General features: G+C 42.1%; 1 protein-coding gene across 1 annotated transcript in view; it reads left to right on the top strand.

Annotated features, from left to right (window-relative positions):
• Positions 1 to 21,065, top strand: part of LOC114363459 (ATP-binding cassette sub-family A member 5) — a gene marked incomplete at its 5' end in the record, with an annotated part of 42,622 nt that extends 21,557 nt beyond the window's left edge. Inside the window, 9 exons of the mRNA XM_028319183.1 lie at positions 1,005 to 1,220; positions 1,692 to 1,852; positions 2,602 to 2,809; positions 4,542 to 4,633; positions 4,728 to 4,815; positions 17,077 to 17,158; positions 18,748 to 18,874; positions 19,577 to 19,743; positions 20,266 to 21,065. Of these exons, the coding sequence (XP_028174984.1) occupies positions 1,005 to 1,220; positions 1,692 to 1,852; positions 2,602 to 2,809; positions 4,542 to 4,633; positions 4,728 to 4,815; positions 17,077 to 17,158; positions 18,748 to 18,874; positions 19,577 to 19,743; positions 20,266 to 20,381 (1,257 nt within the window). The remainder of the gene's footprint in view (positions 1 to 1,004; positions 1,221 to 1,691; positions 1,853 to 2,601; positions 2,810 to 4,541; positions 4,634 to 4,727; positions 4,816 to 17,076; positions 17,159 to 18,747; positions 18,875 to 19,576; positions 19,744 to 20,265) is intronic.
• Positions 21,066 to 24,997: the final 3,932 nt, after the last annotated feature.

The following is a 24,997-nucleotide window of genomic DNA, read 5'->3' as shown; positions in this document are numbered from 1 at the left end:
CGCAACTGTGCGTCGGGCGCCCGCAGTGAGTGTGCGAGCGCGATAGCAACATAATTACGCGCGAGCGATAAGGATGAGTAGCTTGGGGTCATTGGACAAAATTCTACGTGCTCACGGACCAGACTATAGATAAACAAACGCAGCAGTAGTGCGCCGCGAGCGCCGGCGCGTGGCCGCCGTCATGCAGCAGCCCAGCGCCAACGCGCCCGTGCTTGTTGTGCATGTGAGTGGATTGTGATGTCATCTAGATAAATTAAATTATCACTAATTTTACCAAGTCCTTTGTATTTATGTATTTAATTGTAAACTGATGAAGGGATATTGGTGAAGCCAAAAGGCATATAGTTGAATTCATATTTATGCAACAAACTATTCAAATAATTGGGTCATGCAGCAGCGCAGCCCACCGCCAACGCGCCGGTGCTTGTTGTGCACGTGAGTGGATAGCGATGTCGTCTAGATAAACAAACGCAGCAGTAGTGCGCCGCGAGCGCCGGCGCGTGGCCGCCGTCAAGCAGCAGCCTAGCGCCAACGCGCCGGTGCTTGTTGTGCATGTGAGTTGACTATAATAAATCATAGAAAATTTCAGACTCTCATTATTATGATGTCATCTAGATAAATAGTAGCACACGACACAAGCTGAGATGGGGATCTTTTTGCTGCTGCAACACCTCCTGGATAATTTTGCCGATGCCCTTCTTTTGACCTTAATATATTATGATTGATACTGTGATGTTGACTGTGTCAGCAAAATAAACGTTTTGTATAAACCAAGTATTAAAAAATCCAATTTTTTTTTAAATTGACTAAATGGCTTGTAGTGCATCTAAGTTGATGATGATGTCGTCTAGAAAAGTTAATACAGGAAAATATTTCCCACAATCTTTAACTAATTAAATTCTAAGTAAACATAGTATAGGGGTGTTAGTGAAGCTATAAGGCGTTTTATTTCATATTTTAACTTACAAAATAATCATTTAGTAAACACGTTTATTATTCCGTAGAATCTGCGCAAAGAGTACAAAGTCCGCGGCACGGGCACCAGCTGCTGCGGCGGCGGTGGCGACGAGCCTCGCGCCAGGGCTCGGCGGGCAGGCCTGGCCCGGCTGAGTTTAGCCGTACACGGGGGCGAAGTCTTCGGCCTGCTCGGACACAACGGCGCGGGGAAGACCACCACTATGAAGATTATCACGGCTGAGGAGCGGCCCACTTGCGGCACTGTAAGTCGTTTTTTGTTGAGTTGATATTCTAGTTGAACGACTTGTTGAAGGTTGACGACGGTTGAAGGCACAAGAGCGCGCGGCAGGTTGCCCATACGCTGGACCGATCAGATCAAAACCGTACTTAATGGTCCACTCCACGAGTGTACAAGAAGGGCTGTACAGTGCGGGATGAATGGCGATGGATTGTGAAGCTTGCCACCTTACATGGTGTGACGACCACGACCACTCTGCCAAGAGTGTAGCGACGAAGAAGAAGAATTCTAGTTGATAGTTGAATGGACTCAAAGAATTCGACTGGTATCGGTCTATTGTGATCGCCGCTATTTTATGGTTTTCCATAAAATGCTGCATCTTATTTAACTTCCGACAAAAAAAGGGTGTTATCAGTTTTGATCTTTGTACCTTTCTATTTAAGATGCGTCTTCCTTCTTCATTTGGCTCGCTTTAAATACGATTGTCTCCTTGCAGGTGATGCTAGGCGGCGAGAGCATCGACAGCCCGCAGGCGTCGACGTTCCAGATGCTAGGCTACTGTCCGCAGCACGACGCGCTGTGGAAGAACGTCACCATTCGCGAGCACATCGAGTGCTACGCCGCTATCCGAGGCGTCAGCAAGAGCGACACGCCCAGGTAAGCCATGCCATGCCATGCCATGCCACGCCACGCCTAGGCCAGGATCAAGAGCCTGCAGGCCTCCCATGCCATGCCCAGACCAGGATCAAGAGCCTGCAGGCCTCCCATGCCATTCCCATGCTAGTATCGATAGCCTGGAGGTGTTCATATTTAAGATACTGTCCGCAGCACGACACGCCCAGGTAAGCCATGCCATGTCACGCCTAGCCTAGGATCGACAGCCCGCAGGCGTCTACGTTCAGGCTAGTATCGACAACCCACAGGCGTCTACGTTCCTGCCCGCTGCCTGCTGCGTTAACTGCCCGCAAGAGCGACAGGCCCAGGTATACCAAACCTAGGCCAGTTCAGGTGGCGAGTATGCCATGAAGAAGTAAAAGTACTTACTCAAAATTTGATTTATCATCACCATCAGGTCATTTAGTCTCCACTGCAGGGACACGACCCTATCAAATTTACCCAAGGCAATTATGAAGAGATTACAGTCTCTTACAAAATTCCACGGCAAAGTTTTCTTGATGCAATTTAGTTCTTCGATAATTTCAGCTCTATGAAAAACGTATTGTTACGTAAAGTAGACAGGCTATGATAGATTGAAACGACTGTATTGTAATATGACCACCCTTTGTACGACGAAATAGTGCTACCTAGTAAAGCACAAAAAACAGTGCAGGTGATTAACTTGATATAAGCTACTTAAAAAAATAGCATAATTTAGTCACTGTCAACTAAAATAAATCCAATTGCAGGATAGTGGACGCGTACCTAAACGGCTTGCAAATAATGGAGCACGCGAGCAAGAACGCGGACGAATGCTCGGGCGGCACGCGCCGCAAGCTGTCGTTCGCGCTCGCCATGGTGGGCACGCCGCGCGTCGTGCTGCTGGACGAGCCGTCCACGGGCATGGACCCGCGCAGCAAGCGGTTCCTGTGGGACACCATCCTGGCCAGCTTCCAGGTATAGTACAAGCTAATCTGCACCATAATATTTAGGGCCAAAGAGTGGTAGTAACCAGGATAATATGGAAGTTATAGTCGCTAAGTAACTGCTGGCTATGATCCATGCAACGAGCGAATCTTACACCTTAGCGCTCACAGCATGCTTGGCAGTCCCTCAAAGAGCCTCCAGAGGCATAGACTTACGCAGCAACCGGTTCCTGTGGAACACCATCCTGGCCAGCTTCCAGGTACCTTAGCAATACTTAGCACCCACAGAACAAAGGTTTTTTTTATGTGACAGGAGGCAAACGAACAAACGGATCACCTGATGGTAAGTAATTACCGTCACCCGTAGACACCCGCAGTCCCAGGGGCGTTACAGGTGCGTTGCCGGCCTTTAAGGTGACAATCGATCGGCTAAACTCGACGAGTATCGACCCTCACAGTAGTGCTCACAGGCCACAACATAGAGGCGACAGTGGCTTGGCAGCCGTTCCATGAGCCACCTCAGGCGTGGAACCGTGCAGAATGCCAATGTGCATCCACAGCATAGAGGCAGCAGTCGCTCGACAACCTGTGGCACACCATCCCTAGCCAACTCCCAGATACCTTTACTGCCACAACATAAAGGTATAAGTCCCTTGGCAATGCCTCGACTGACATGGATACAGCAAGCAAATGTGTACCTTAGATGCAGCAAGTGAATGTCAACCTTAGCGCCCACAGCATCGAGGTGGCAGGTGCTTGGCAGTCCCTCAAAGAGCCTCCAGTGGTATAGACTTACGCTGCAACCGTTTCCTGTTGACACCATCCTGGCCAGATTCCAGGTACCTACCTTAGCTCCTACAGCATAGAGGCGACAATCACTCAACTAGATCCTGTCCAGCTTAGATCCATGCAGCAAGAGAATATGCACCTTAGTGTTCACACAATAGAGATGACAGTCGCTCGCCATGGTGGGCACGCCGCGCGTCGTGCTGCTGGACGAGCCGTCCACCGGCATGGACCCGCGCAGCAAGCGGTTCCTGTGGGACACCATCCTGGCCAGCTTCCAGGTAACCCTACTGCCCAGGGTATAGAGGTGATAGTCGCTAAGCAGCGCCGCTTGACTACGATCCATCCATCCATCTATGATTCGGATCATCACCTCGTCTGACTATGATCCATGCAGCAAGCGAATATACACCTTAGCGCCCACAACGTAGGAACATATTGCAGTTACTTGGACACGTACAGGTTCCTTAGGGACACCATCCTGGCTAGCTTCCAGGCTTCCAGGTACCTTAAGCTCCTACAGCATTGAGGCAACAATCGCTCGGCAACACTCAACAAGCCTTTACTGGAATAGAATCGCACAGCATGCCAATGTGCACCTTAGGTCCACAGCATAGAGATAGACGACCAGTAGAAGACCATCCTGGCCAGCTTCCAGATAACGGGATAAGCGATCAAGCGATCTGCACCATATCTAGACCACAGAGGTGGCAGTCGCACGGCATGGCACCGGCGTGAGCCCACGTAGCAAGGAAATGAAACTCTATAATTATGTGCACTACATGTGCACCTTAGCACCCACAGAATAAACGCTTCGGTCGCTTGACAATGCTGACATTTTATGACACATTTAAATACTTTGAGTCTTCGAGCCCTCTACAGGAATAGGTATACTCTTTACCACCCATAACATATAGAGCCAAAATTCGGTTGTAAAGCTTCCAATCACAATTTACTTAAATGTTTTCTTGTTACAGGGTAAGAAAGGTGCTATTCTGACGACACATTCCATGGAAGAGGCTGATGCTTTATGTTCTAGAGTTGGGATTATGGTTAAAGGTGGTCTTAGGTAAGGAACCCTTCATATATTTTATTTATCTACTACTAAGGAACTAGCACGGGAACTAGGTAGGTGGAAACTAACACATTTTTTGGTCTTTCAGATGTATTGGTTCGACACAACACTTGAAGAATTTGTATGGCGCTGGCTACACGTTAGAAATGAAGATTGGGCAGAGTAATCAGAAAGTGGTATGTTATCTATACTTATAATAAATCTGTAGAGAGGTCAATTCTGTACATGAAATATATTTTCAAAATAACTATCAGGGGTTGATTGGTGATCGATACTGATGCCAAAAATGCAATCAGTAAAATTTTTGTCTGTCTGTCTGTCCGTCTGTCTGTCCGTCTGTCTGTCCGTCTGTATGTTCCTTATAAAAACAAAAACTACTCGACGGATTTTAACGAAACTTGGTACAATTATTCCTCATACTCCTGGGCAGGTTATAGTATACTTAGGAACACGTTCCCACGAGAACAGGAATTAGCGGGAAAATCCTTTTGTTTGAAAAATCTAAACCGCTTAAGTTAGACGCTTGAAATTTGGCATGTAGGTACCATAGTAAACTTGAAGCTTAGTTACAACAGGATATTGCAAAAATCCCACGGGAACGGGAGTTAGCGGGAAAAAATATTTGTATGAAAAAATCTAAACCGCGTAAGATAGATGAAGGGGGTAAAACGGGATCCACGCGTACGAAGTCGCGGGCGGCCGCTAGTTTATTATAAACTCTTAAAACATAGCACTAACTATTTAACCTTTAACATTGCCTAATAACTACTACTAACGTGGATTTAGTCCCAAAAAAAATTGAGAGCTAAACATTATTTCTATACCCAAAGATCGGTTATTCGGAACGTTGTTACATTAAAGTACACTCTACTTCTTAAGGACGAAGCACACCTATCAATTCGGGAACGGATCGTAATCGTATCAACTCGAGGCGATTAATTTTTTTTTGTATGAAACTCGGAATCACTTATCAACACCGTAACTTAAATGGCGATACAGTATTGATCCCTTTCCGGGTTGATAAATGTGCTATGACCTTTACCCTTCGACGTCTTTGCTGTTAAATTAAATTATTATTAAAGTACTGAAACTGTTTTTATAGATGATGGAGCCCGAGCTATCGATGTCTCCGTCGCCGCTCCGGTCGACAGAGAACTCGCCCTCGTTAGGGGAAGCTGATGAGGGTAAGAACTTAAATATACTACTACTTTAAACCCGGTTTCCACCAAGGCAGAGCAGAGCGGAGATGAGAGGAGATGTGCGGCGAAGCTGGCAAGCTATTTCCACAAAAACGGAGCGGAGAGGAGAGGGATGTGTGAAGCTTCAACCACATTAACGCGTGCAGATCGCCATCGCTGGCGCGATTAAAGGCCAATGACAGGTTGCGCGACCCATGACAGTTCACTATGACTGTCATTTCCCTATGATCGCGCCGTGGTCGCATCGGCGATGGCGATCTAATAGATGTCCCACGCTGAACTGTACCACCAAACTCAATGACATGGGGGCGCTACCATCGTTCAACTATATGGTTTCTAACATGGCAAAAATCGGAACTAGCGATCCGGTATTGACGGTGGCGCCCCACTGTCAATGTCATGCATAGGACAGTTCAGTATTTTGGAACTATACACGCGTTGGTGTGGTTGAAGCATGAGCTGTGCGTAGGTGTCAGCTGTCAGTCTATTGCTGTCTATGAAACATCGCACTGCTTCGCGCCGTGCTGTCAAATTCTATAGAAAAATGAGTGCGCCCGACACTTCTCTCTTCTCCGCTCGATCCATTTCACGGTAATAGTATCTATACAGTATTCCAACTCGGCCATATTTTTGAAATAAATGTCAACAGCCGCGCGGTACGTCACCGTATGACAACATGCGATAGGGCTGCCCACCTGCAGACCCTATTTTCATTACATCTGCCTACTTAGAATTTCTATCTTGTTTTGTGGATGTATTTTGTGATTGTATTTTTTTATTTTATTTTAACAAACAAAATACTTTTTGAATGAAATAGGGTAAAAATGCATGTTGTCTTGTCATTAGTAGATTTAATAAAAAAATATATTTGTGTTAAGATTTAGTAACAATTCTTATTTTGCGACCGTAAAATGTATGCGCCTCGACTGAGGCATACAAAATGCTTGATTATTATACAGGTTGTTAGGTAAATGGGTTTTAAGCGGACAGTAGCCCATGTTAACATGTGCATATAAATGGTATGGTGAAGTCAGAAAATTGATATCATCATTTTAATAATTTTAATTTTCATACAAATCTGATTTTATAAAATTTTGTATGAAAATTTAAAAAAAATTATATCACTGACTTCACCATACCATTTACATGCATACATGTTAACATGGGCTAGTGTCGGCTTACAAACCCATTTACCTAACACCCTGTATAAATAGGTACTTGTAATTTTTTTTATAAAAAACACTGTTTAAAAAACAACACATCGTCCGTTTATTACTGTGGCACATTCGCGACACCCCCGACTTTTGCATGTCGAGCGCATACCGAGATTTGAATTTCGAAGGAAAGCTCGCGTTTCGTCCGTTTATATGAAGTTACAATACTGTATGATAGTATTACCGTGTCCATTTCCACCGAAGCGGAGCCGAGTGGAGATGCAAATATAAAATCTGATTGGTTATTCAAAACACTTCCCTGCTCCGCTCCGCCTTGGTGAAAACCGGGCCATAATTTCATTGTTATTTCTTTATTATGTTAAATATCGCACTATTATCCTATTGAAATTAATAAATAATAATAATAATAAATATCCTTGGACATTTTACACTACGCTTCTAGTCCCAAACTAAGCAAAGCTTGTACTATGGGTACTAGACAACGGATATAATCATACTTAAATACTTTTTTTTTAATAAGATTGTAATAACATAAATTCTTTTGTCAACTATGCACGTTATTTTATCACTACTCCACTAGCACAGATAAAATAACATTGCTAGTGACACAGATATTTACCTAATGAACAACGAACCAGATGTCAACCATGTGTACCTCATTATACTATTGATGATGTACACACGCCCACACTGTTAACTATACATTTCCGTTTTTACTCTCGCTCTAATCAAATGGCGATTCTTTGCGATAGAACGAGATGACATGACTTTCAATGGGCAGTTAACACTGTTGGCGATAGTACATCGGCAACAGTGTTAACTAACCATTGCCGGTCATATCATCTCGTTCTATCGCAAAGAATATTTAATGAGAGCGAGAACAAAAACGGAAATGGATAGAACACTGTGGCCTAACATACCTACTTACGCCTACGCCCGATTCCCATATTCAATCCTTGTCCAAATCCGGATTACAACTGTCAAATTGAATTCAGTTTTAGATTATATTTCCAAAATTTTCGATGCATTTACACTTTAAGGCCGGGTAGCAGAGAAAATGGCAAAAATGAGGTTTTCATTTTTCATTTTTGAGGTACTAAACAGTAAAATTAAACGCTAAGATTTTTATTGGGCATAATTGAGGATATTTTCTAGGGCTATTAACGGATGGAAACACGATTTGATGAAGTTGACTCGATAGAATAAATTCCCAAAGTTACCTCTATTCGTTTTCTATTTATGGTTTTATTTTTAAAATAAGCGATTTGAGATTCTAAATCTTTTACTAAACTAAAGTTCAGAAATAACTTGAGGGCTTTTAACGGATGAAATTTTTATATTGCGTCTTATTTAGTTACTATGTTAAAAAATGTGGAAAAAATCGTCCATGACGGCTTGGACAATCTCAATCAGTCGCGCGGTGGCGCTTACGGAGGACGGACGCGTGTCAGTTTTTTGGCCGTGACAGTTCGCGATTTGTCAATATTTTTGACAATGATGACTTTGATGAGTCACAGTATAATAATATCAGTGTTACTGGAGGCCGTCATGCAGCAGCCGAGCGCCAACGCGCCCGTGCTTGTTGTGCATGTGAGTGAATAGTGTGTCGTCTAAAGCCCGGTCCGTGAGCACGTAGAATTTTGTCCAATGACCCCTAGCTACCCATTCTTATCGCTCGCGCGTAATTATATTGCTGTCGCGACTGCGACGGGCGCCCGCAGTGAGTGTGCGAGCGCGATAGCAACATAATTACGCTCGAGCGATAAGGATGAGTAGCTTGAGGTCATTGGACAAAATTCTACGTGCTCACGGACCAGACTATAGATAAACAAGTAGTAGTGCGCCGCGAGCGCCGGCGCGTGGCCGTCGTCATGCAGCAGCCTAGTGCCAACGCGCCCGTGCTTCTTGTGCATGTGAGTGGATAGAGATGTCGTCTAGATGAACAAACGCAGCAGTAGCGAGAGCCCGGGGGACCTGGAGACAGACACGAGCGGCTGCCGTCATGCAGCAGCCGAGCGCCAACGCGCCCGTGCTTGTTGTGCATGTGAGTGGATAGTGTGTCGTCTAAAGCCCGGTCCGTGAGCACGTAGAATTTTGTCCAATGACCCCTAGCTACCAATCCTTCCGCGACTGTGCGACGGGCGCCCGCAGTGAGTGTGCGAGCGCGATAGCAACATAATTACGCGCGAGCGATAGGGAAGTCGTCTAGATAAACAAACGCAGCAGTAGTGCGTCGCGAGCGCCGGCGCGTGGCCGCCGTCATGCAGCAGCCGAGCGCCAACGCGCCCGTGCTTGTTGTGCAAGTGAGTGGATAGCGATGTCGTCTAGATAAACAAACGCAGTAGTAGTGCGCCGCGAGCGCCGGCGCTGGTTGAGCATGTGAGTGGACTATAATTATTGGGAAATATAATTTATTGGGAATAACAACAGCCAATACATAAAATTAGAATTAATTCAAACATTTTTCTTAAACTAATTTATCCATAGAGTGAAACAATTTTGTTTAAAACTATCAAATTAAAAACAGATAAAATATATTATTAGCCGACGGAGGGATTTGGATTAGAATTGATTATAGCAACCTGGCGATGTCTCATAAATCATAGATCACATCATAATCATTTGAAAAAAAAAATAACAAAAATTTATGAGTTGACTAAATAACTTGTAGAGCATGTAGATAGCATTATAATGTCGTCTAAGTAAACAAACACATGATACATCCGATATTTTTTTTTATTTTCGAAGTTTTAACTTCACATAATAAAGGGGCATTAGTGAAGCCAAAAGGCGTATTATTGCTTATTCTAAGTAACAAATTATTATTTAGTAAAATTTGTCAGCGTCCTTCAGCAACCCACCGCTATCTGTGCTTGTTGTCCATGTGAGTGGACTATAATGTCGTCTAGATAAATAAAAAAATTAAAGTATAGCCTGACCAGGAACATAAAAACCCTCGCCATGTTGCGGAAAATTAATGGTACTAATTTCTTTTAATGGCCACAGTAACTGAAAACTTCATTGACATGTCACCTTGCATGTCAGTATATTGCTGTCAAAGTGTAAACAAACTTTATTTTAAATGTGCGCAATTGATTTTGTGTATTAAATTGCTAAAATCTTTTTATAGTCGTGAAAGAAAAGTGGTTCACAATGTGTTAAAGTATTTGTCGAAGAGAAATACTAAGGGTTCGGACAATATTTTCATCGAATAATGTTTCCGACAAAGGTTGTCAAATTGACTGACATGATTATCATATAGTACAGTCAACTATGAAAATTAGCTGTGGTTTGTTTCAACTACCTATTTTAAAGTTTTTTGTCACTTTGTAAATATTGAATTTTATGGAATTGGGAAAGAAGTACCTACCTGAAGCGTTCATGAGCAGACATTGTAGTTGAATATTCTAGTTCAGAATTTGATTATTGATGAATAATAATAAAATCCTACTTGCTCGATTGATGGTTTCATTTAATTTATTTAAACCAGTTTACCTATAATATAATATTATTTTGTTAATTTATGAAAATATTAAATTAGCCTATAATCCTGAAACCTGATACATAAAGTTAGCCTATTAATTTAATACAGGTACGACTGTACCCAGTGTTGCACTATCAAATGCAATTGACGCGCCTCTATGCTAGGGTTTTTATGTTCCTGGTCAGGCTATAGGTACTGAACTGTGTCTAATGAAAGTGTTTGATAGTTTTCAATTTATTTTAAAATAAACTGACTACTGTCGGCACAAAACATGACTAAAAATTTACTTCTCTATGAGTTACTTGAAGTTCAAGGAATTATTCGCAAATAGTGTCCGATCGTCTATTGAAAACTATAATTTACTATATTAATGTCTACCCGGTTATATTCCGTAGAATCTGCGCAAAGAGTACAAAGTCCGCGGCACGGGCACCAGCTGCTGCGGCGGCGGTGGCGATGAGCCTCGGGCCAGGGCTCGACGGGCAGGCCTCGCTCGCTTGAGCCTGGCCGTGCACGGGGGCGAAGTCTTCGGCCTGCTCGGACACAACGGCGCGGGGAAGACCACCACTATGAAGATCATCACGGCTGAGGAGCGGCCCACTTGCGGCACTGTGAGTTTTTATTTTTGTTGAGTGGGTATTCAAATCAAATAGTTCAATTCAAATCACATAGGCCCTTTCCAGGGCACTTAAGAGCGTTTACGCGAAGCGCGGCGTTTCAAGGGGCATCATTGGAAATGATTCGCGCGCGGCGTTTATTAATAGTTTTCAAATGTTTATAGCAAAACAATAACAATGAATTAAATATCGTTTCAAAGTAAATATTTTAAAGAAGATGTTGTTTTATTATATTAAGCTATTTTTATGTTGAATAAAGGAAGAATATTGGTGAAAAAATCACTTTGATTTTTGGGTATTTCACGTTCTTTTAATTTGTGATTTCTTATTGTAAAATGCTTAAATCTAAAAATTTTCTCAGATAACTATTTGCCCAAGGATCTATGCTATAGGATATAAATGTTTGTTAAATCGTTTTCACAGTATTTTTATAAAAATTTCAGCTTGTAAACTGACGCTAAAGTGGAAATTTATAAAACCTGTGTGGACTTATCTTGATAGAATTCTTAAATACTAAACTAATCGCAATATTTTCTCAATTAACTATTTAGACGACGAAATTGCCTAACTATTTATGCCTATAACATATTTGTAGTATTACTGGTTAATGATTGTAACGAGTTGAAAAAGTACTGTTTTTNGACATGGGCGGCTGCGAGACGGGCGAGGACGAGGACGTGCGCCGCGAGACGGTCATGCAGCAGCCCAGTGCCAACGCGCCCGTGCTTGTTGTGCATGTGAGTGGATAGCGATGTCGTAAGCACGTAGAATTTTGTCCAATGACCCCTAGCTACCCATCCTTGTCGCGACTGTGCGACGGGCGCCCGCAGTGAGTGTGCGAGCGCGATAGCAACATAATTACGCGCGAGCGATAGGGAAGTCGTCTAGATAAACAAACGCAGCAGTAGTGCGCCGCGAGCGCCGGCGCGTGGCCGCCGTCATGCAGCAGCCCAGCGCCAACGCGCCGGTCCTTGTTGTGCATGTGAGTGGATACCTAGTGATGTCGTCTAGATCAGTCTTTCCCAAAGTGGGCGATAACGCCCCCTTGTGGGCGCTGCAGGCTTAAAGGGGGGCGGTAAGAGACCCAGAAAAAAATCGGGACGTTGTGTAGAAGCTTCGGAGGCGTCATCTACTAGGAGGACCCTTAGACACCGACTGAGCTCGACTCTTGACTACAAAAATGGGGGGTGCTAAAAAATAATTTATTCTCAAAGTGGGCACTAGACTAAATAAGTTTGGGAACCACTGGTCTAGATAAACAAACGCAGCAGTAGCGAGAGCCCAGTAGACCTGGAGACGGACATGGGCGGCTGCGAGACGGGCGAGGACGAGGACGTGCGCCGCGAGACGGTCATGCAGCAGCCCAGTGCCAACGCGCCCGTGCTTGTTGTGCATGTGAGTGGATAGCGATGTCGTAAGCACGTAGAATTTTGTCCAATGACCCCTAGCTACCCATCCTTGTCGCGACTGTGCGACGGGCGCCCGCAGTGAGTGTGCGAGCGCGATAGCAACATAATTACGCGCGAGCGATAGGGAAGTCGTCTAGATAAACAAACGCAGCAGTAGTGCGCCGCGAGCGCCGGCGCGTGGCCGCCGTCATGCAGCAGCCCAGCGCCAACGCGCCGGTCCTTGTTGTGCATGTGAGTGGATACCTAGTGATGTCGTCTAGATCAGTCTTTCCCAAAGTGGGCGATAACGCCCCCTTGTGGGCGCTGCAGGCTTAAAGGGGGGCGGTAAGAGACCCAGAAAAAAATCGGGACGTTGTGTAGAAGCTTCGGAGGCGTCATCTACTAGGAGGACCCTTAGACACCGACTGAGCTCGACTCTTGACTACAAAAATGGGGGGTGCTAAAAAATNTTTATAAAACCTGTGTGGACTTATCTTGATAGAATTCTTAAATACTAAACTAATCGCAATATTTTCTCAATTAACTATTTATACGACGAAATTGCGTAACTATTTATACCTATAACATATTTGTAGTATTACAGGTTAATGATTGTAACGAGTTGAAAAAGTACTGTTTTTGCGCCAAACGGCGTAAACGCTCTTAAACACGTCCCAAATATAGCTTGGCCTATCACCACTTCGGGACAACATAGGTACTCAATCATCACATTCACCACTGTCAGCCTCTTTTTTAGTCAAATACAGCAATTTATAACTTACATGACAGAGACACGTAATAAGTGCGAGCTAGGCAGGTAAAATCCACGCACTCTTGAAAGTTCAATGTAGTCAAAGTGTCACTGCGACTGGTAGGTATCGGTTCTATTCTGTCCTCCTTAGTGTCCTGCGTTTTGATTGCTGCTATAGTTTGCTATAAACTGCTGCCTCTGTAATGTAGTGTTGTTTCTTTTGAGGGGCGATAAAATATGCTTTACATCCTGTGGGGTGAGGATGTGTTTGCCCAGCTTATTCAACTCCCGACGAAAAAGGGTGTTATCAGTTAGACCACATGTGTCTGAATAGGGATGTTTCCTGGGTCAAAAAGCAAGAGTTTTAATTAGTCAGTCAGTTAACTTATCAAAAAATACTCTACACGTATTTTTCACTTTTTCAAACTAATGAACATTTAAAGAGATAAAGCGCGCCAAAGTTCATAAGAAGAGGCCCGTGACGTCAATGCGTGCATAAAAGTGCCGCACGTTGTGACGCGTGCGGAACTTCAACGCACCATAACTATGTAATTATTTGTTAGATTGACAAACAAAAATATATGTGTCCAATATTTTTTGATTTAAACATGACGGACTAAAAAATTTTTTTTAAGAAACTAGTCTATTGTGAATGAATCTGTGATCTCGTAAATCTTAAACGGGTGAACCAATTTAGATGCAGCTTCCTTCTTCATTTGGCTCGCTTTAAACACCATTGTCTCCTTGCAGGTGATGCTAGGCGGCGAGAGCATCGACAGCCCGCAGGCGTCGACGTTCCAGATGCTAGGCTACTGTCCGCAGCACGACGCGCTGTGGAAGAACGTCACCATTCGCGAGCACATCGAGTGCTACGCCGCTATCCGAGGCGTCAGCAAGAGCGACACGCCCAGGTAAGCCATGCCATGCCATACCCAGGCCATCAATAACCCACAGGCGTTTACATTCAGGCAAGTATCGACAACCCGGAGGCGTCTACGTTCCAGATGTTAGGCTACTGCGGCACGCCCAGGTCGTCACGTCAAGTCAAGTCCAGGACGGGACAAGCAAAGCAGCAAGTATACTAAGAGAAGTAGAAATGCCCATGATTTTCTTTAACAATCATCATCAGGTCATTTAGTTTCCACTTCAGGAACACGACCAGAATTTAGCCTAGTCTATGCTCACCAGACGGGTAGGAGAGTATAGGCCGATGATCGCATATTAATTCTCCCTTAGCCGAATTCCACTGGAAGTTTTTTTAACGCAATTTGAGTTCTTGTTTGATTCTTTTCTTTTATGCCTCGTGCCAACGATAACTGTAGCACATTATTAGGTACTTTAACCAAAATCGAAAAAAAAAATATACAGGATAATTATGAAAAGTTGAAACGGATCAAAATAATATTTTCGGCTCATTTTGTCTGTTTCAAATAATTTTGGATTTAAAGACAAGCTACATTACACTATTGTTATAATGTGCTTACAGAGGCTACTTTTGTAAATCCTCGAATCTAACTATTGACTTATTAAACAATTCAATTTCAGGATAGTGGACGCGTACCTAAACGGCTTGCAAATAATGGAGCACGCGAGCAAGAACGCGGACGAATGCTCGGGCGGCACGCGCCGCAAGCTGTCGTTCGCGCTCGCCATGGTGGGCACGCCGCGCGTCGTGCTGCTGGACGAGCCGTCCACCGGCATGGACCCGCGCAGCAAGCGGTTCCTGTGGGACACCATCCTGGCCAGCTTCCAGGTATAGTACAAGCTAATCTGCACCATAATATTTAGGGCCAAAGAGTGGTAGTAACCAGGATAATATGGAAGTTATAGTCGCTAAGTAACTGCTGGCTATGATCCATGCAACGAGCGAATCTTACACCTTAGCGCTCACAGCATGCTTGGCAGTCCCTCAAAGAGCCTCCAGAGGCATAGACTTACGCAGCAACCGGTTCCTGTGGGACACCATCCTGGCCAGCTTCCAGGTACCTTAGCAATACTTTGCACCCACAGAACAAAGGTTTTTTTTATGTGACAGGAGGCAAACGAACAAACGGATCACCTGATGGTAAGTAATTACCGTCACCCATAGACACCCGCAGTCCCAGGGGCGTTACAGGTGCGTTGCCGGCCTATAAGATGACAATCGGTCGGCAAAGCTCAACGAGCAACGACCCTCGTACTAGTGCTCACAGCATAGAGGCAGCAGTCGCTCGATAACCTGTGGCACACCATCCCTAGCCAGCTCATATGTCTTTAATTTCGAACTCCTCCTATGTTCTTCTGATTAATTTCGTTGCGGGTCCAATAACAGTTTAACTTTCCCTCGGGACAAACTTGACCTTCATTGGTTGGGTTTTTGTGGCGGTCAAGCTGTAGATCCTGGCTACACAGGAGTTGCAGTGGTGGGAACGAGAGGTGGGAATAGTCCCGTAGCCAGCTCTCAGGTCTTTTTTTTTGTCGTGGAGGAAATGCTTAGCGCACCGTCAACACTGCCGGGGGACAGGGTGGTGTGTAATACTCCCGGCGTCCTGAAAAGGGCGCTGCTCCGTCCTGAAAATAATGTGCACATCGAGTTCAGCTCGAATTTAAAATTCGTCACTCATCATTTACCTAAGTAAATGTTTTTTGTCTTTCAGGGTAAGAAAGGTGCTATTCTGACGACACATTCCATGGAAGAGGCTGATGCTTTATGTTCTAGAGTTGGGATTATGGTTAAAGGTGGTCTTAGGTAAGGAACCCCTCCAAACACTTATTTAATATCTTAGTATCTTTGATAATTACTAGGAAAATCCTAAATTGGGTATTTGGTTTTTTAGATGTATTGGTTCGACACAACACTTGAAGAATTTGTATGGCGCTGGCTACACGTTAGAAATGAAGATTGGGCAGAGTAATCAGAAAGTGGTATGATATTATAAACTCTTAAAACAAGCACTAACTATTTAACCTTTCATCATCATCATCAACAGCCCTTTACAGTCCACTGCTGGACTATGAGCCTCCTCCACTATAGTGGAGGGTTTTGCCATAATCTCCACGCTTGGCAGGCGGGTTGGAGATCGCAGTTTAAAAGATTGATGTTTTTCAGAGAGCGCTGCTGCCCATTCTCTGTTTGATGTGTAGTCCCTAAGTCGCCTCTTACGACACCCGCGGGAAGAGTAGGGGTTGGTGACAAATGTATTCTACTCTGCCGTCACCACACGGCTTATTATTTAACCTTTAACATTGCCTAATAACTACTATAGTTCCAAAATACTGGACTGTCCTGTCGATGACATTGACAGTAGGGCGCCACCGTCAATACCGGATCGCTGGTTCAGATTTTTGCCATGTTGGAAACCATATTGATATAGTTGAACGATGGTAGCGCCCCCCTGTCATTGAGTTTGGCGGGACAGTTCAGCGTGGGTCATCTATACGTGGATTTGGTCCCAAAAAAATTGAGAGCTAAACTTTATTTCTATACCCAAAGATCTTGTTATTCAGAATGTTGTTACATTTTATAGTAGGTATACTCTTCTTTACTTCTTAGGGACGAAGCACACCTATCAATTCGGAAACGGATCGTAATCGTATCAACTCGAGGCGATCAATTTTTTTTGTATGAAACTCGGAATCACTTATCCACACCGTAACGTAAACGCCTCGCCTCGCGGTTCAGCGCAGTGAAAGGCGATACAGTGTTGAGCCCTTTCCGGGTTGATAAGTGTGCTATGACCTTATTCGGGATTTTGTTACATTATAATACACTCTTCTTTACTTCTTACTCTTTATCGTCTTTACTGTGATAATTATTATTAAAATAATGAAATTATTTGTACAGATGATGGAGCCCGAGCTATCGATGTCTCCATCGCCGCTCCGGTCGACAGAGAATTCTCCCTCGTTAGGGGAAGCTGATGAGGGTAAGAATAACTTACTTATAATACAATTTTAGGCCCGGTTTCCACCAAGGCAGAGCAGAGCGGAGATGAGAGGAGATGTGCGGCGAAGCTGGCAAGCTATTTCAACCAAAGCGGAGCGGAGAGAGGGATGTGTGAAGCTTCAACCACACTAACGCGTGCAGCGCGCCATCGCCGGCGCGATTAAAGGCCAATGACAGGTTGCGCGACCCATGACAGTTCACTATGACTGTCATTTCCCTATGATCGCGCCGTGGTCGCATCGGCGATGGCGATCTAATAGATGTCCCACGCTGAACTGTGATGATGATGATGATGATGATGATGAACTCAATGACAGGGGGGCGCTACCATCGTTCAACTATATGGTTTCTAACATGGCAAAAATCGGAACCAGCGATCCGGTATTGACGGTGGCGCCCCACTGTCAATGTCATGCATAGGACAGTTCAGTATTTTGGAACTATACACGCGTTGGTGTGGTTGAAGCATGAGCTGTGCGTAGGTGTCAGCTGTCAGTCTATTGCTGTCTGTGAAACATCGCACTGCTTGGCGCCGCGCCGCCATTGGTGTTAAATTCTATAGAAAAATGAGTGCGCCCGACACTTCTCTCTTCTCCGCTCGATCCATTTCCACCGAAGCGGAGCGGAGTGGAGATGTGCAAATAATTAAATCTGATTGGTTATTCAAAACATTTCTCTGCTCCGCTCCGCCGTGGTGGAAACCGGGCCTTAAGTATGCAGGTATGTAGACCAAATGATATGACTCATTGTAACCAAAAAGAATTTCATTGTCATTTCTTTATTATGTTAAATATCGCACTATTATCTTATTGAAATTGAAATAAGATTGTAATAACATAATTTTTTTTGACAACCATGCACGTTATTTTATCACTACTCCATTTAGCACAGATAAAATAACATCGCTACTTGGCACAGATAATTTGCCTGCCATGAACAACGAACTAGATTTCAACGATGTCCACCTCAATTAATACTATTCATGGTGCATGTACTCCCTTGTTAAATGAATGAAAACACTTTATTTGTCAATAAAAAAGACATTATAAAAAGACAGCTAGGGACTAGAATTCGCTGCCTGCTGCTGCTGTCTTTCCTGAACACTATAATCCGGCGAGAGTGAATAGGCACTTACAGGGCAGATATGTACTATCCTACACTACTGCATCTCACTTAACACCAGTGCGATTGCAGTCAAATATCTGCCTTGTATACTTACTTAAAAAAATTCTTTAAAAAAATTGTCAGCAATAAGGACACCCACTCAGTATCGTCGTGACAGCATAGCTGTCAAGAGGTCAAGGTATTGATTTTGTTCTTTTGATTTGTTCGATCAAGGGGCTCCGGTGGCGGGTCAGTTTGGTTTTCCCCAAGACAGGCTAGCCTTTAGGCCCTTTTCACACCCGGTCGTGAAGTGTATGGGCATGCCGGATTAATTACGCCGGTACATGTGAAAGCTACGTACCATGCCCATACACTTCACCACCGGGTACCCGGCGCCGGTTAGCCGGCAACCGGGACATGTGAAAAGGGCCTTATTTACGAGCATGTATTCCCTTGTTCACCCAGGGGGCTCCGGCGGCGGGTCAGTGTGCCCCGAGACAGAGGCGGAAGCGGAGGCCGAGGCGGTGGACGTCAGCATACACACGCCGCTCGTGGCCGGCACCCCGCCCCCCGCGAGGCAACAGCACCACAGGTATAACACTAATGTAGTATACAACACACAAAATAAGACAAGAAAGAAATGGGAGACACAAAAGAGACACAATTTAGGCGGTTTTATTCTAGAAAGAAAGAAAGATACATTTATTTTAATGGACATCACACAAATACAGGCAATTACATAGACATGACAGTGCTGCAGTGGCAGAAAAAATAAAAACAAGAGTAAACTGAGCAGTGCCACCCATTCACAAACAAGATGCCCACTGCAATGGGACCCCACTCAGCATATGCCGTGGCGGACGATTCTCTTTTATCCGAAAATAACTCCTGGTATAACTGGCACATTGACAGTTTCAATATGGGAAATATGTCCAAATGACAAGTTTATTCTTCAGTTAAAAGTTATCCGACTTTAGTAAAATCAAGCCTAAGAATTCCAAAGCAGTGTTTTTGTGACGCATTTAAAATCTTTCCTCTTTGTTTATAATTTACATTAGGAATTTGTTTGAGGCGTGACCTTTAATGGGATCTCCCATGTTGGGCGCCACTTCAAAATTTCAAATCTTCTGTTAGAAGTAATCAAAATAAAACTTTGTGATTATACAGATATTTGCAGTCGTGATACCGGTTTTTGTCTCTGGTGTTTAGTGTATAATTATTTTTTATGTGAAAAAAGTCTCTTAACATGATATTTTGTCATGATGATGACTAATCAACCTTAATGTTGAATCAGGACGGAGTCAAGCGGCGGAGGGCTCAGTGCAGAGGCAGCTATAGCGTTAGTGAGCCAGATCTTCCCATCGGCGATCCTGGAGGAGAACTTCGCCGAGCGGCTGGTCTTCTCGGTCCCTCAGTCCTCGGTCTCCAGCCTCGCCAGGTGTTTCCAGCAGATTGAGGATGGTGAGTTACACGTTGACTTACTTGACTTAAGGTCTTACGTCCCCTAGATGGGGCAGAGAGCGTCCACAACTCCTCCATCGCGTTCGGTCTTGAGCTTCGCGTTTGATCTCGCTCCAATTCTTGCCGATTTTCTTCGCCTCGTCTGCTACAGTGCGCCGCCAAGTTTGCTTGACACGTTGGGCGCCACTTTTGTTGACCTTACAATTTAATATGATCCTAAGTTTTAGTTAGAGTTATTAGATAACTCTTTTAGAAAAACATAGGCAAAGTGCTTCAAAACCGTTGCCTTGAATTATCATTTTTACATCTTGTAAAAATTATTTTAACTATTTTCATATTGTGAGTTACACTTACTAGTAATATAGAGAAAACAACGTTGCATACTAACTATTTCATATTTATAGCAAGTATCTGAGTTTCTTTAATAATAATAAAAACACCACGTTGGGCGCCAATTAAAAAATTGGCGCCCAACGTGGTGCTGAAAAATAATTAATTTTTATTATTAATTCTTTTTCACAGCTAAAGAGAAGCTGAACATAGTAGAGTACAGCTTCAGCCAGACAACGCTAGAGCAGGTATTCCTCAAGTTCGCGCAAACCGAACAAAACGTCGAGTCTTCGGACCAAGAGCATTAACACTAGATGTAAGCTGTTGATGAAGATAGGTCAACCCTGGGCATTGTCAAGTGCGGTAGTCAATGTTTTTTATCAAACGTTGTTAAGGCTTTGCTTTTTGATTAAGAAATTGAAGCGAGAACATGCTCGGTTAAAATTGTTGGACTACGCTATTAAGACGTTTGTGTTGCCATAGCACGGACTAAGACTGTATAACGCTGTGCCGAAACCTAACTCGAAAACCTAACTTAACATAACTAGAAAACCTAACCTAACTTTCGAAAACCGAATATACTAAAAACTAATTCTCTTAAATCTATATCGACAAACCTAACTCTTACGTTACTTAATTGATGAATTGTGGCTTCGATCAGTTTTATCGATTAGGCGTTATTCGGCATGGCGTTACGGTCCGGACTAAACGGTTCAAGCCGTCCATACCAAAGTCAAACTGTTCGGTATTAAAAATTTGTTTTTTTTTGTTCTGTTTAGGAATTAAAATGTAATAAGTCCGTCTATTGCAGGTACAACTGTGTAGTAGTCTATGAGTAACGTGCTTTAGGTTAAGTAAGCGACTACGAGCCCCAGAGTTCACCTACCCTCAACGTGGTAAGTCGAACGAAATGTCTGGCTCGGCGGATGCATACCAAACTTGTTGTGAAATATACATATTTTAATTTCGTACTTCGCCTGGATAGAATGCTTATAGGAAATTTATATCTTACCTCTCTCGTGAGCAATATTAATAATTTAAGAATAAAAGACATATTTTATAGTGTTAAAAGTTCTATAAACGAAATAGAGAAACTAATAATCGATGTTTTAGATTGTAACCATGAGACGTGTAAAGTCTCTTCAATTGCCTTTGAAGTAATAAACTATGTGGCTTTATGCAATACCAATTAACATATCTAGAAGGATAATAGTCTAATATTAATTGTTATAACCTAAAATTGTCGTCAAAATGGCGGCTTAAATGTTAGTATTTATAAGTATTAAAATGGACTCCAATCGCCGAGTCAAACAAATTCGTTTTATACAATTTGTGCTTTCAAAAAAATACTTGTAAAATAAATGAATTCAATTTAAAAAAAGTAGCTCACTTAGGGTAAAATGCAAACCTTTGCCAACCAATAACACTGTGAAGTACCTGGGTTTGCACCTTGATAGAAGGCTAATCTGGGTAAATCATGTTAAAGCCAAGAGAACTGAAGCAAATATGCAACTCAGGAACCCGACAATCCCGACTCTCTATCAACAACAAACTGCTCGTCCACAAGTCTATTATCAAACCTATCTGGACCTACGGAATAGAACTCTGGGGATCTGCTAGCAACTCGAACCTGGAAATACATACATTGCATTGAGAACAGTCTCCAGCGCCCACTGGTTTGTGAGAAACGCAGAAATACATGAATACCTTGAGATGACGACTGTTAAGGAGGAAGAGCAACTACAGCAAAAAGTACAGGCAGAAATTCGACAGACATAGCAACGCGCTGGCCAAGAACCTACTAATGGACGAAGATACAAAGCGTNAAAATTAATTTAACTATTTTCATATTGTGAGTTACACTTACTAGTAATATAGAGAAAACAACGTTGCATACTAACTATTTCATATTTATAGCAAGTATCTGAGTTTCTTTAATAATAATAAAAACACCACGTTGGGCGCCAATTAAAAAATTGGCGCCCAACGTGGTGCTGAAAAATAATTAATTTTTATTATTAATTCTTTTTACAGCTAAAGAGAAGCTGAACATAGTAGAGTACAGCTTCAGCCAGACAACGCTAGAGCAGGTATTCCTCAAGTTCGCGCAAACCGAACAAAACGTCGAGTCTTCGGACCAAGAGCATTAACACTAGATGTAAGCTGTTGATGAAGATAGGTCAACCCTGGGCATTGTCAAGTGCGGTAGTCAATGTTTTTTATCAAACGTTGTTAAGGCTTTGCTTTTTGATTAAGAAATTGAAGCGAGAACATGCTCGGTTAAAATTGTTGGACTACGCTATTAAGACGTTTGTGTTGCCATAGCACGGACTAAGACTGTATAACGCTGTGCCGAAACCTAACTCGAAAACCTAACTTAACATAACTAGAAAACCTAACCTAACTTTCGAAAACCGAATATACTAAAAACTAATTCTCTTAAATCTATATCGACAAACCTAACTCTTACGTTACTTAATTGATGAATTGTGGCTTCGATCAGTTTTATCGATTAGGCGTTATTCGGCATGGCGTTACGGTCCGGACTAAACGGTTCAAGCCGTCCATACCAAAGTCAAACTGTTCGGTATTAAAAATTTGATTTTTTTTGTTCTGTTTAGGAATTAAAATGTAATAAGTCCGTCTATTGCAGGTACAACTGTGTAGTAGTCTATGAGTAACGTGCTTTAGGTTAAGTAAGCGACTACGAGCCCCAGAGTTCACCTACCCTCAACGTGGTAAGTCGAACGAAATGTCTGGCTCGGCGGATGCATACCAAACTTGTTGTGAAATATACATATTTTAATTTCGTACTTCGCCTGGATAGAATGCTTATAGGAAACTTATATCTTACCTCTCTCGTGAGCAATATTAATAATTTAAGAATAAAAGACATATTTTATAGTGTTAAAAGTTCTATAAACGAAATAGAGAAACTAATAATCGATGTTTTAGATTGTAACCATGAGACGTGTAAAGTCTCTTCAATTGCCTTTGAAGTAATAAACTATGTGGCTTTATGCAATACCAATTAACATATCTAGAAGGATAATAGTCTAATATTAATTGTTATAACCTAAAATTGTCGTCAAAATGGCGGCTTAAATGTTAGTATTTATAAGTATTAAAATGGACTCCAATCGCCGAGTCAAACAAATTCGTTTTATACAATTTGTGCTTTCAAAAAAATACTTGTAAAATAAATGAATGTAGTTTATTTCGTTGAGTTTTTGTAAGCTTTTTTGTAAGGTTCCGACAAGAGAGAATATTATGTAGGTGTCGTAGCGCTAGGTCGTGTGGACAGTGTGTTTTTTTATTATTTAGTCATATAAATAGCCGATTTTGTACACGTTTCGGAGATCTGGTGTGTTTACTCTGCGTTTGAAGCATGGGATCAGGTATTTGGAAAGTAACATAAAAGAGAACTTCTCAATTTTCTTTACACTTTCGCCAATTTGTAAAGTTTTCACTTCACAATAAAAAAAAACAGTTTTTCAGAAGTCCTGGATAGAACAAAAATATTATTAACTTTATCAGATAACCTCAATACTACTTTTATTATACAAAAATAAAGGATTACACAGTTTATTATGCTCAAACAGTCATAAAAATAATGACTCAAACGTGATAAAGAACGTAGAAGTAGTCGCCTTTATCTTCAATATTACGGAGAAAATTAGTGTTTTTTTTTGTATTTTCAGGGCAAATGATCCCAATAACAAGCTACTTCTTAGTAATGTGTTTTATTTTTATTTTATTTTTAGTTATTATGTATTATTTTTTTAATATCCTATCTTTTTTATAATCATCCACAAACGCAGAGTAAATGTAATTAAAATTAAGTTAACGCATTCGGTCTAACGGTGCTTCAGCTCAGTGCAGTCAGTTTCAACTAGAAAATGCTTGTACTAGTAACTAGTCGCTTTTTATTATAACTAGTCTAAGAATACAACTAGTCATGAAGGCTAATGACGAATATTTTATTTGTAATATTTTTTTTTAAGCTATAATTTTTTAAAGACTTAATTGTACATCAATTTTATTTTTTATTGTTTTTAATTAATTCGAGTTGAAAGTAACTGCACCAGACATCTTTGCAAATAAGTATAATTATAATTTAAGATTTGTTTTAGCGAATTTGTGATTGAACTAGCTAGTCAGTTATGTACCTTTTATGGGGCAGGACTTCCAGGTGTTGACAAGGACCTGTCAAAAGTGTCACAGACAACATGGCGGTCGTAGTAAAATAGGTTTTCGCAAGTTGTCACACAGCTCACTATCGCTTGTGTGAGCAGGCTATGGTGATTTTAATTCGCAAACTGATTAAATAATTCTTGCTAAGCTAATTTGCAATTTGCTTCTTGGGGGAAAATGTATTTTAACCGAAATGAGGAGGTTGAAAGTTAAGGAGAAAGGTGTGATTCTTCTGTACGACATAGTATTCATTATTCTATGATCGGGTTGGGGTAAAATATGTTTGATAACTGAAATTAGACTCTAATGAAGGGTTTATATTATTTATTTCAAACAAATAGGTAGTGTTATTAACACAATAATTAATTTCGTTTCTTTGAATCTCGCCTTGTTTAGAAAAAATATCTTAAAATACATTCCTTGATAAAACTAACAATTGAATATACTTTCAACTCAAAACACATCTGAAAGTCCATTCTCATAATTAATTTAATTTTAGAAATTTTACACATTCATATCTGTTGTATATTTTAAAGCGAATAACTATGTGTAAAATACCGCGACATTGTTGAGATTTGTCTAAATCGTAGTCTTAATTTAAGGATAGACTAATTTGTCTATGATCCATTGTCAAACCGGGTGTTTTAGGCATAATGTCTTTCATTTATAACCTCGTGATTTAACTTTCACATCTGTTTCTTTCTTTAATCTATGATGAGTCTGCGAAAAT

Source organism: Ostrinia furnacalis, unplaced genomic scaffold (genome assembly GCF_004193835.3).
Source record: "Ostrinia furnacalis isolate ACB-3 unplaced genomic scaffold, ASM419383v2 OfSCF7123, whole genome shotgun sequence".
NCBI classification, from domain to species: Eukaryota; Metazoa; Arthropoda; class Insecta; order Lepidoptera; family Crambidae; genus Ostrinia; species Ostrinia furnacalis.
Note: the sequence above shows the minus strand (reverse complement) of the source record. Positions and strands in the feature narration are given on the sequence as shown.